Below are 13,381 nucleotides of genomic sequence, written 5' to 3'. Positions count from 1 at the left end.
CGGTTCACGAATAAGGGAGAGACTCCCTAAGAAAACAGAGTGTCATTTTAAGTTGTTTTCTGAATCCTCATTGCAATTAAATTGATCAATTTATCACAGAGAGAAATATATTAACTGAATTATCCTCTAGAGACTTTGATTTAATTAACCTAGGATGGGAGTTAAGCAAGGATTTTTCTTTTAAAAGTTCTCCAGGTGATTTTAATGTGCAGCCAGGGATGGAGATCACTGAGCTAAATGAAACCCTCAGGAAAAGATCCTGTTTCTCAGTGGCTGCTTGGTGACCTCCCCCACCTTCCTATTCATAAAAAGTTCAGTTTCATCCAATTTCATCACAGAACTGCTGGGTTTCCTCCTTCCTCAGATAACCGTACCTACTTTACAGAAAAAAATAGGGGTAGAGGGTTCTGCCATTTGAGAATGATGCCTTCTTCCATTTCCCCCTACAAAAACATCATAGCTTCATCAGTTTCTTCCTCAGGTCTTTCACCTCAAGGGAGAGTAGGTGTCAATTTTTATCCAAGGGCAATGCCATCCCTTCTATTCTGAATCTCAGATTCTTAATCTCCTAGGACTGTAATGTTACAATTTGCTCAGATCTCACCTGTATTTTCAACCTCTTTCAAGCACTGTATCTTTGTCTTCATTACTTAAACCTCTCACATCTTAAAAACAATCTTTCCACATTGCATGTCCTTTTCTGTCTACAAACATAGCTCTTGCCTTTGCTCCAGAGGCAAGCTTCCACTTTTCATGTAAAGCCTGTTTTTTCACCTCATTATTCCTCAATTATTAGCCATGTGGCTTATACATCACTAATTTCAGTGAAAATGATTTTACCCAGGTCACTGGTGGCCTCTTGGTGGTTGAACTGAATGAATTCTTATTTTCCTGACCATTTTGCAGCATTTCACAATGTTGATCACATCTGATTTATAAAATGTCTCCTTGCTGTGGTATCATGACACCATTCTCTCTGGTTATCAATCTTTGCTTCTAGCTGCTCCTATTTTAGTCTTTCACAGGCTCAACTTCATCCTCCTATCCCTCATATTGTTGTTCCCTCAATTCACTTCTGTTCCAACCCTTCTCTATATTTTCTTATCATTCACTTAAAGTCATATTGCTTTTTACCTAAATTACTGAACTAGTCTTCAAACTGGATACAATTCATAGTCTTGTCTCTCTCAAACCATATTCCATCTTCTTTCTTTTAAATTTTATTTTTTTTCATTCATTTACTTTAAAATGTCTCAAGCCTTATTAAGATATAATCGACAAATAAAAAATGTATATATGATATTTTGATATTTGTCTACTTGTGAAAAATCAAATCCAGCTAATTAATATACCCATCAACTCACATACTTTTGTGTGGTGAAAACATTTAAAATCTACTCTCTTAGTAATTGTCAAGCATGCAGTATATTATTACTAGCTATAGTCATCAGGCTCAACTTTTTCAGATCCCACATGTAAGTGAGATCATATAATATTTGTCTTTGTGTGCCTGGCTTATTTCACTTAGCAGACTGTCCTCCGGGTTCATCTATGTTGTCACATATAACATTTCCTTCTTTTTTAGGGCTGAATAATATTCCATTGTGATATATATATGTGTGTGTGTGTGTATTTATGTGTAATGTATATATGTAATGTGTAATATATATTTAATTAATTGATATGTATATATTATATCTTTTGTATATAATTATATATTATGTTTATAATATATTTAGTTGTTATATATAATATAATTATGTTACATATTATATATGTTATATAATATAACATATATCCTTTATATATAAAATAAATATAAGATATATCCATTAGATATAACATTATAAGAAGAAAATTAAATAACCAAACATGCCTTTACGAAGCACGAATTTTTTTCACGTTTGTCAAAAGTATCAACATTTCAGCATATTCATTGCTTTTATACCTCCCTTTCCTGTCGTATGTTATTATCTGATAATCTAATATGCAATATTTGCTTTAGTGGCTTATTTCAATTATTTGATTTTTTTAAAATCAAGGAGTTTTTTTTAATATATATATCTCATAACATATGTCCATTATATATAAAACAATGGATGATTCTTCATTCGGTCATCCATTGATGGACACTTAGGTTGATTACATATCTTGGCTATATGAATAATGCAGCAATGAATATGGGAATCTAGATATGTCTTGGACATACTGCTTTCATTTTTTTTTTTGGATAAATATCTAGTAGCGGGATTGCTGGATCATATGGTAGTTCTATTTTTAATTTTTTCAGGAATCTGCATACTATTTTTCATAACGGCTGTACTAATTTACATTCTTACTAACAGTATATACAGATTCTCTTTTCTCCATATCCTCACCGATACTTATCTCTTATATTTTTGATAATAGGCAACCTAACAGATATGAGGTGATATCGTGTCAATTAATGGTACTGGGAAAACTGCATACCCACATGTAGAAGAAGAAAATTGGACCTTTATTTCATATCTTATACAAGAATGAATTTCAAATGGATTAAATAGTTAAATAAAGACCTGAAAGTGTAAAACTATTAGAAAAAAAACATAGGGAAAAGGCTTCTTGACATTAGTGTGGCAGCGATTCCCTGTATATGACCCCAAAAGCATAGGCAACAAAAGCAAAAATAGACAAAAGGCATTGCATCAAACTAAAGAGCTCCTGTACGGCAAAGGAAGCAATCAACAGGGTGAAGAGACAACATATGAAGTGGGATAAATTATTTGTAAGCCATATACCTGATAAGGGCCTTATGTCCAAAATATAGGAGGAATTAGAACAATTTAATGGCAAGAAAACAACTCAATTAAGAATGGACAAATGATTGAGTAGATATTTCTCAAAGGAAGACATACAAACGGCCAACAGGTGTATGGGGAAAAAAATGTTCATACTCCATTTTCTAAAACATAATGGTCCCTGGTATTTTAAGCCTTTGCCTAAGGGGCTCCCTCAATCTGGTGTAATCTGCACATCCACCATTGTTCTCATCATTAGCCCTGTTTACTGAATCTTCAGGGTTCAACTCAGGTACTTTTTCCTGTGGACACCTTCCTTAACGATCTTTATTACCCTAGAGCAGTGGTCCCCAATATTTTAGGTGCCAGGGACTGATTTGGTGGAAGACAGTTCTTCCATGGACTTGGGGGAGGAGTGGTATGGTTCCAGGATGATTCAAGCACATTATATTTATCATTAGATTCTCATAAGGAGCATGCAACCTAGATCCCTCACATGCACAGTTCACAATAGGGTTCATGCTCCTATGAGAATCTAATGCCGCTGCTCATGTGACAGGAGGTGGAGCTCAAGTGGTAATTCCCACTTGCCCACTGCAAACCTTCTGCTGTGTGAACCTGGTTCCTTACAGTCCACAGAAAGCAACAGGTATGTGCCGGGAGGCTTAGAGGAGCATTTTTTATATAGCTCTTAGCACATAATATACAAGAAAGTATTGTAATTATATATTTACTTTTAAAACTTTTGGCCCCCACCCTTGAGAGTAAATTCATTGCAGGTAGAGATTTTTCCCATCCTCAATAAGTTTATGCTCCTCCACATTTCACTCACCCCCTTCTCTCTCTCCTTTTTTTCCCTCTCTCTCTCCCCTTCTTTCTCTCTCTCCCTCTACAGTTTCTTTCATCATCCTAAGTCTTTACATGTAGTTCTCTCTATCTTTAATGTTTTACATTTTTCAATCTCTGTATCTGTCTTTCTATCTGTCCTTTTTGAATGCCTGCTTATCCTTTTCTATAAAAAATTGTGTACTCTTCTAGGCAGAGTGGTTCCTTAATCTTCTTTGTACTGAATGCACCGTATTCATTTTTCTGCAGTAGCTCTTATTGTGATATACAGTAATGCATACTTTCCCGTTGCTGTTTTCCCCACTGGAGTAGCCCATTGATCTCTTTGAGAGGAAAAATTCATCTTTTCCCTCCACTTACCTAATAATTACCACAAGATATAAATGTTATTAAACAAATGAATGATTTCCAAAATAAGAGAATAATATAAATAATAATAAACTCGGAGATAAAATGACTAAGTGGTATTTTCATGTCCAGTGAAATGTATTTCCCAAAGGGTAATACTATCATTTCTGTCTTCTGTCTTTCCTTTGTTTTGAATTATCTTTATGACAAATATTGACTGTGCAACCATGCCTCTGTTGCTTTAGGGATGTTCTCTGGTTGTTTTATTTTGAATGTACTGTGTTTTCAATGAGATCATAAACTTCTTAAGGGCATAATTTGTTCAGTTCTGTTCTGTGCTTCTTACATTTTGTTTAGCATTGTGGTAAACAAAACACTTATTCATTCAAGTATTAGTGAGTATCTGCCATGTGCCAGGCATTGCTATTTGTTTGGGATTTTACACTATTTACCTAGCTCCACAAAAATTACTATAAGACAAACTAAGAAGAATACTATACTTCATGTCTTAATACAAGGAAAGGTCTGCCAAAATGTCATAAATTCTGACAGTTCATATCAAGATAAAACCAGTGACTTTTAAAATTTCAAATAAATTCAAATTAAAGGCTAAAAATTTATCTCTTTCTCATCAATCATGTCTGTGTATATTCTGCCTATGCCTTTTGTCTCCTCTTTGGTCTCTAGGTTTCATCATTTTTCCATTTTCTATTGTTTCTTTCACTTTTCATAGTACAATTATACATTTTGAGTGCATATACATAGCATCAGACATTCTAAAGGTTACAGTGTGATCACTGTTATCTATAAACCCTCCTTCCCAGAGCTAGCTGTGCTATTATTTTGAAACAAAGTGAGATTTTACTGTGGAGAAGCTAAATAAAGGAATCCTAACTCTAGTATATTTAAGTTTTCCAACATTTTATGTGATCAGAATTAGTGGAAAGGCTACTAAGTCATCACAGATCTTCAAGATGCTTTTTTCTAGTAGCACATCTTTTCAGAAAATATAGGAAATAAATTTTTCTGCATCACAGGGGAATTTTGAGAAATTTCATAAGTTTACTATGAACACAAAATGTTATTTTATTTTAATAATTTTTCAAAAATTCCTTTTATATAGATAGCTTCTCCTCCAAAATTGCAATCCCTGTGCTGATTTACATTTGTTCATCCTTGCACTAAGACATTACATTTTAGATTTTTTTCAGTCCTTGTTTTTTTAGTTTAACGAAAGCATTCATTGTTAATATGGTTATTGCAGTTTTGTTTTTTTTTTTTTTTTCCCCTTGGTTATTTGTTGTTTGGACATGATGTAGCCTATTTTATCCCCATTAAGTTTCAAAGTTTTAGGCTTTTAAAACTATATTAGCAAAAAGTTAAGGAGTTGTTTTCTTTTTTATTTTTCTCTTCCAAAATTTAGAATTGTTACTAATTTATTTTAAGAATTAAAATGTTTATTTCCCATTTGAAAACTCTCAAAAATAACTTAGTGTATAGCAGTGTCAAGAATGACATTATAATCAACTTCAGTTTTCTAAAGATACATTGTTTAAACTCAACTATTACAAGGGTGCATTTCATAATAAAAATGCATGAAGACAAATAATCTTTAACCTTTAAACAAAGGTAGATTTTAATGGTAAATAAAGCATAAAAGATCTGCAGAATCTAAATTACTTTGAAGCAATTTTATGATCAATAGTCATCGTTTTGGCACTGAACAAATTTGAAACCTGTCTTAAAAAAATGAATATCCGAAACATAGTGCAATAAAACAACATTTTGTTAGCAAGAGTTTATTAAACATTTTTAAAATTATTATTGCTTGTGTGTTTTAGGGACTGAGACAAATTCTTGGCATTCAAAGGTAAAGAAGAATATTGAACTAAAAATATCCTTAACATGTTTCAATAGAGAAGAAGTAAATATACTTCAGAATATTTAGAATTTACAACTGAAAGGAGTCCATATAATCCCTCATCAACTTACAAATAATCCTTCATCAACTTACAAATAAGTAAATTGAAGTTCAGAAGAGATTAAGCAAATGAACAAGGTCATATCCTTAGAAAATGCTGAGTTGGAAAGTGAAAGCTCTTTTTGACATCTGCGGAGATTTTCCTGCTGTGTGCCAAAACTGAATCAAGAATTTGTTCATTATATGCATATTTTTATAATAATCTGAGAGCTAGGCAAAATGTGTAGAATGTATTTCTAAACAATTGTTGGAAGGGCACCTTTTAAATGCAAAATTTCTAATTTTTCAGGTAGTTTTGAATTTTAAGTGATCTATTTTCTACTAAGTTGCTATAAATGCATCACTATTAATCTCCATTAAATAACATATAAATGATATCATTAAAACCTGTTAATTGTTAGAGCTTAGTAAGGCTTATTTTCTAATCAAAATTGTTTAATAAAGCCTCAAACTATGGCTTTTAGAAAAAAAAAAAAACCACTAAGAAGTATTAATGTGTGATAAACTTCCGTATCTACACCATTTGCCTGTCTCCTTCACCATATGTCACCCTATTAATTGCTAATATCATCCTTATTATGCATCATTTCATCTGTAAGATTATTCCACAAAACTAAGAAGGCGTCAACAACAACCACAGAAAACCACCTGCATTTCTGGCTGATAAATTTCAGCAGGTTCTGATTTGCTCTTGGGCAAAATTTTCTAATTACTTTTGCATAACAAGAAGCCTTCTACTAGAGTAACTTTCTCTAGTTGCGATGATCTTATTACTACCTTCTCAAACTGTTTGTTACAATTAATTAAATATTCCTATAATATTTCTTAAAATGTTTTTTAGCAGCTACTGTATGTACAAAAACATGGGTGCAATGGGTCACCGAGCTAAACACTGAGAAGAGAAATAATATGAAAGAGGTAACTTGTAACATATGTAAAATAATTTTGAAAAAGTTAAGAACCCGGGCTTTTAATAAATATGAGTTAGTGAGGGTTGCAGCTCTTAGGGTTGACCAGTATTTGTCTATCATATAACCTGTACACCCATTTTTTCCATTGTTTATAAAGAAAGGAATTGAACCTCATTTAGATTGTTTTATTATATCAACAGTAATGGATGGGTAGACCACATTGATAACTGTCCTCTTTGGCAACAGCTGAAACAGATCCATTCAACATTCAAACACTTTAGAGGCATTGATTATTTTGTTCTTTTTGAGGTGGTTTTTGTTGAAGAAGCAAGTCTATTGCCCATGAAATGATTAGGGAGCATTGCCAAACAAAATAAGATTAAATGCTATATTGTGTGGTAAAAATGTTAGTAATTACAAGTAATTTTAAAGATGAGGAGACAAGGGAAAATTGAAATAGGAAAGAATTTTTAGAGGAGGTGAAAACTGAACAAGACCTTGAGAGATTGGCTTGGTCATTCAGGAACAGGCTAGACATATATGAATATCAAGGTGGTAATTCTGTTTATTATTGAGACATTGGGATAAACTTTTGGTACGAGTTAAAAAAAAAAAACAAAGTTGCATAAAGGCAAATTATGGGTGATTTTGGAAATCAAAAGAGTTAACAATCAGCAACTGCTGCAGCAACACCACACCCACCACCACCACATGGACTCCATTCATAAAGCGAGACTTTGATGGGATTAGTCTGTCAGTAACATGTAGGATAAATTGTACTCTAAATGAAAAGAAAAGTGATAGTCGTAGTACTGGAATTGTAGAATAGTGACAATGGGAATGGAGGTTTAGGAGTGCTTCTAGACATATTTCAAACCAGGAGATACCTAACATAACCTCTCAAATTTTATCTCACTCTACATCCTTTCATATAACTGACCAACTGATTCCCCAGATGTGTCAGTTCACACTGTGATTTTGCCTATGATATATTCTTGACATTTGAAATGACTTTCACATCCATCTTCCTCTGCCTATATCCACAATAATTTCCAAGTTCTGTCCACATATTATTTTCTCCATCTCAATGGCCATTTCCAAACATGGATATAATCTTCCTCATCTGAATTTTGCAGAGGATTGCACTAACTTGTAAACAAAAGTCTATTATATATTATCTAGTTTTGTGTTTATGCCTTATAAATCAATACAAAATGATAAAAATTATTGTATACTCTATATCACATATGGTATATAATCTAGAATACCTACTCGTGTTCATAAGTGTTTGTTGAATGAATAAAAATAAATTGATCAGTACAACAATAAATGAATAATAACAATTTGATGATTTTTGAATAAAAAAATTAAAAGGTGATGTCAAGATTTTTATGGTTGTTTTTAGTATTTTTCCATCTCATTATCTTCTTTTCTCATCCTCCCTTAATCACCCATTTCATTAATCCCATGTGTGGTTTGTGTCCTTGTAACTTAACAGACTTTGATTACTCGGTACCATCGCAATAAACAGATTAAAATTTGCCTTTTTTGTCTTCAGTCTATTATTATTAACTATTTCAAATGTTTCCACATTATCAAAATTATCCATGCCAACCACATACTGTTTCTTTACGTATGAGGAAGGTCTAAAATGAACATTCTATACATCTTCAACACATAAGGCTACTTATTTGCAAAAGCTCCAGCTTTTAGATATCGACTGCATTTCCAATAAATGAATAATTGTTTTCACCACTTTATACTGTCAAATACTTTGTATACATAACCCATCTATGGAATAAGAATCATCTCTGTGTAAAAAAATTAATATTAATTTATAAACTGCACTTTTGATTCATAATTTGCTGTCTGTGTGAACTTTTAATCCCTTTAAAAATTACCATTTCTTGATCGCTAAACCATGCAATACACAGACAGAAACTACATTAATAATCTCTCAAAGGTGCAGTGCACTGATACGGCAATTTATGCTGTTGTCTGGAAAAAAGCATATTTGTTCTGTCCAAGAACCCATGAGACATGAGAACTACTCTTTGTTCAGACTCACAGTAGTCATTTTAAAACTTCAATTACTATTTCAGCATGTTCCCTCCATTACTGTTTCCACTACCACAGCCAGTAATTTCTAGCAACAAAATGGACTTTGTAAACCACACACATATGTGCCTCGCATGCAATGAGCAAATGCATCTATGTCTAATATCTGCAGAAAAAAATGTAAATTTAAATGAAATAATATCAACACATGAATATTGAATATGTGCTTTTTATACGTCCTATATAATAATTGTTGAATAAATATGAATATATGTTATATGTATAACATCATAATGTATCTTGCAATCTAAAAAGTCCAATCATATATTAATATTCAACAAATAGTTCTTGAAATTCAAGTCAGTACAGAGCTGCTCTTTGTGCCATGGGGTTTATAAAAAATAACAATGTAATATAACACCTTACTTTTGCTTTTGAACAATTTACAATCATAAGTATGATTCATCTTTTTAATCAAAGTGAGAGTCTTGAATGAAAAAAGATGCTTTGTAGTCTCAATCTTACTTTATGTAGATCTTAAATTCCATGATCTGGCTATAACTTCTGGTGTGAGATTTCGTTCTTACATTAACATTAATCTCCTTTTCTTGAATCTGTCATCTATTTTCATCCGTTTTTGCTAACAAAAATGTACATATCTAATTTATGTGACACTGAAGAAGGATATTTGGAACATATCATTTTGAAGCCACAATGTTCACTATATTGCTCTTTGTGGCTATAATTTCATCTTGAGTGAAGGACACAAGAAATCAGTCTTATACATTTTACTGTTCTATTTATTGCCATGACATTCATGAAAGTAACCCTTACAAAATGTATTATTCATTATTCACTTTATAAGAAAATATGAGATACTGTATGCTTCTTTCTAAGCTATAAAAAAGTGTGCCTTTCTCGTATCACAGGAATACTTGAATTTTATAGATAGTATTTCTTGGGTGTAAACTGGTCAAGTTTCTTTATATATTTGACAACTATACTATTTAAAGAGAAGAACAGCTAGAGAGAATTTGAGTACAGAGACACTGAAAAATGCAGAAACATGATTATTACAAATGATAACCACCAGAACAACAAACAAGCAATCAGAAATGCCAGTATGACATGATGAGGTGTTCATTTTCAAACACAGTTTTACAAAGTTTAGAAAGAAGGAGCCTTATTTGATTTATGTGGAAATATTTCATCTGAGGAAAGGTGATGCCAGTGGGAGCTAGGATAAAGAAGGGGGGAAAGATTAGTTTTCATGATTAGCAGTTAAATTGACCATTAACAGTTTAATTAATTAAATAATTTGTATGTTTGTTCCTACAAGTGGTCACAAGCAGTTAAAGAAGAGAAAAAGGTAAGCAAGTGGAATAGATGGCAAAGAAACAGTCGGAAGGTGAAAAAGGAGTATAATAATATAGATATAACATCATTTAATTATAATATATTCATATTTTTAAAGATTTATCTCAATGAGATAATAGTTCTTTCTATACTCTGTCAGAAGTCAGTGACAGACACTGAAATTTGAGGTGTAGATTTTAATTCTACTGGCAGGAACTATTTGAAATCAGACTGACCTCAATGATACGGTTCTTGCAAACCCTGATGCTTATGTCTAACGATATTGGCATATCTGTATTAGTTTTTTTAGTATCTAAAGATGATGATATTTACACTATGGGTAGTCAAACTGACATATAATCATGTGTTTTTCACTGTGAATTACTTATTAAAACTCAACTACAAAGTCAGATGATTTTAATACATTTGAACTCCCATGTTAAAAAAAAAAGGTATCCCAGTTGGTTGTGTTAGTGTCCTGCTTTATTTTCTAAGTAGGTGTACAAAATGACACTTGCCTTTCATAATATTTTCCTCTATATTTGAAATTGTTCTTAATGAGTTTTGTCCAGTCAATATTTTGCCTAACATATATATATACACACATACACACACACACACACATATATACACACACACACAAACATATATGCGTATTGGTATTTTTATATATATATATATGTACACACATACGCACACACACACACATATATATCTCCAGTAATTCAAGACAAGATATATATATGTATATCTTACATATATGTATATCTTACATATATACACACATGCAGATAATATAAGATATATATTTATATCTTATTTGGAATTATTGGTAATGTGATATATAAAGCCAGAGAACTAAATGGTTTGTTCTAGATTAAATTAACTAACTGTAGAACCTGTGCTCCACCTTGACTGCTACCAAGTACTGTAGACAGGGACACATAAGCAATTCAAATGGCAAACTATGCAAGTGGAGGAGAAATTACGGCTTTAAAATATCTGTATCGATACTTCTACAGACAGGGTAATTGTGATTTTTCAAAAATGTCAACAATATTTCCAGAGTGTTATATTACACACTTTATGCTTCAGTCTATGTTGTATGATTATTAGATTGGAAATTCCTTGGGAACCTAACAGAGTGATTCACATTTTGCAGATTTTCTATAAATATCAACAAATACATCAGCACAATCTTTCCTTAAAGATTATATTACAATTCAAAGACTTACTTGCAACTTATACCCAATGAAATAAAGGTTAAACTATTAAAATGTGTTCAGAGGGCATTATTATAAAACGTTACCTTTACACACAGGCCTGTGATCAGTCCAAGCAGCAAAAACTTCAGCTACCCGTTGACAGGTGATGCTCTTTGCACCCTGTAGGACATAATCTTCATCACAAGAGAACTGCACAGTTGATCCAAGGCTAAAGTTAAATAAAAGAGAAAAAATATGATAAGAAAGATGCAAGGTAATAACTAGGCTTCACTTATACTGGCAATATACAATAGGTCAAATATGTACTATAGTGACAAAAAATATTCTGGAAAACAAAATGTGAAAGTATGACTTGTAGAAATGTGAAGCTGTCATCAAATGTAATCGTTTTGTTAACAGATGTAGAAACGAAGGTCAAATAATTGACTAAGTTTACCATGCTAAGTAGGTGGTAAATGTGAATCAAAATGTCGCCATTCTGACTTGAATTCCAGTACAGTACTTGTGTTCATAGCATATTACAGTGCTTTTCTGGCATGTATTTACATGTGTATGTTTGTAGATGTGTCTTTACATATGTATGCATTTAGACATGCATTTGTGTCTATATACATGCATTTAATGTATTTAGAGATGCAAAATTATACTGATTGTTTTTCATATGGAGTTTTTTCTACAAAATATTTTAATTTTTGTGGGTACATAGTAGGTGCATTTAGATGACATCTTATAAGCTAACCTAAGATAAAATATTAAGATAGAAAATGGTCCTCTTATCTAGGTGAGAAGGCTCCTTTCCTCCTACCTTCTTTATCTTTACACTATTTCTCTCTCTTAATGCTCCAGCTTAACTTAAGCTCCTAAATCATTGTAGCAATTATTCTACTGAGGTATGGGCAAGCAATAGACAAGGAGATGAAAATATTTAATTCTTTTTCTTTCTTTTTTTTTTTTTTTTTTTTTTTTTTTTTTTTTTGAGACAGAATCTCTCTCTGTTACCCATGCTGGAGTGCAGTGGCGCAATCTCAGCTTACTGCAAGTTCCACCTCCTGAGTTCACACCATTCTCCTGCCTCAGACTCCCAAGTAGCTGGGACTACAGGTGCCCACTAACATGCCGGGCTAATTTTTTGTATTTTTAGTAGAGACAGGGTCTCACCATGTTACAAAAAATACAATTACATTATTTTGGTTATTTTTAACTATATGATTAAGTTATTATTGACTATAGCTATCCTGTTACGCTATCAAACAGTAGGTCTTTTTCATTCTTTCTATTTCTTTTTTTACCCATTAACCATACCCCTCTCCCTCCTAGCACCCATATGTATATGTATATATGGATATGCTCTCTATATCCATAAGTTTGTTTTGATTTTTAGATCCCTCAGATAAGTGAGAACACGTGTTATTTGTCTTTCTGTGCCTCACTTAATTCACTTAATAATCTCCAGTTCCACCCATGTTGTTGCAAATGACAGGGTTCCATACTTTTTATGGCTAAATAGTCCCTTAACATGGCATAAAAAGTCCTACATGTCGTCTCTCACTCAATGCGACACCTGATCAGCATCTCTAGAAGTTAATCCATATAACCAAAGAGAGATTCTCTTCACAGTCTTCTTAGACCACATCATGACTCCGAGTTTTATTTAGACTACTCTTAGAGCTTGAGCAACCTTAAAAGTTTATATAATGGTCAATTATCTGCCTTTTCCTTCTTTCTCACCTCAATAAAGAAAAACTCCATTCTTCTAGTTGCTAAGGCCACAAACCTTAAAGTTATTCTTAACTCACCTTTTCGTCTTGCATTTCACAACCACTCCATCAGGAAGATCCTGTTGGCAACACATTAAAAATCCAAAATCTAAAATGTTTC

The 13,381-nt window shown here is 32.4% G+C and overlaps 1 protein-coding gene and 1 long non-coding RNA gene across 7 annotated transcripts in view; one reads left to right on the top strand and one right to left on the bottom strand.

Moving 5' to 3' along the window:
- LOC105475960 (CUB and Sushi multiple domains 3) overlaps positions 1-13,381 on the bottom strand; it is a 1,218,758-nt gene that overhangs the window by 657,159 nt on the left and 548,218 nt on the right. For all 6 annotated transcript variants that reach the window (XM_011731490.2, XM_071067898.1, XM_071067897.1 and 3 more), the window contains one exon: positions 11,587-11,711. In XM_011731490.2, coding sequence (XP_011729792.2) covers positions 11,587-11,711 — 125 coding nt within the window. The remainder of the gene's footprint in view (positions 1-11,586; positions 11,712-13,381) is intronic.
- LOC139355777 (uncharacterized) overlaps positions 1-13,381 on the top strand; it is a 122,835-nt gene that overhangs the window by 38,498 nt on the left and 70,956 nt on the right. The gene's annotated exons all lie outside the window — the stretch shown is intronic.

This window comes from Macaca nemestrina, chromosome 8, assembly GCF_043159975.1.
Source record: "Macaca nemestrina isolate mMacNem1 chromosome 8, mMacNem.hap1, whole genome shotgun sequence".
Lineage (NCBI taxonomy): Eukaryota > Metazoa > Chordata > Mammalia > Primates > Cercopithecidae > Macaca > Macaca nemestrina.
This window is presented reverse-complemented; position numbering and strand designations above follow the sequence as displayed.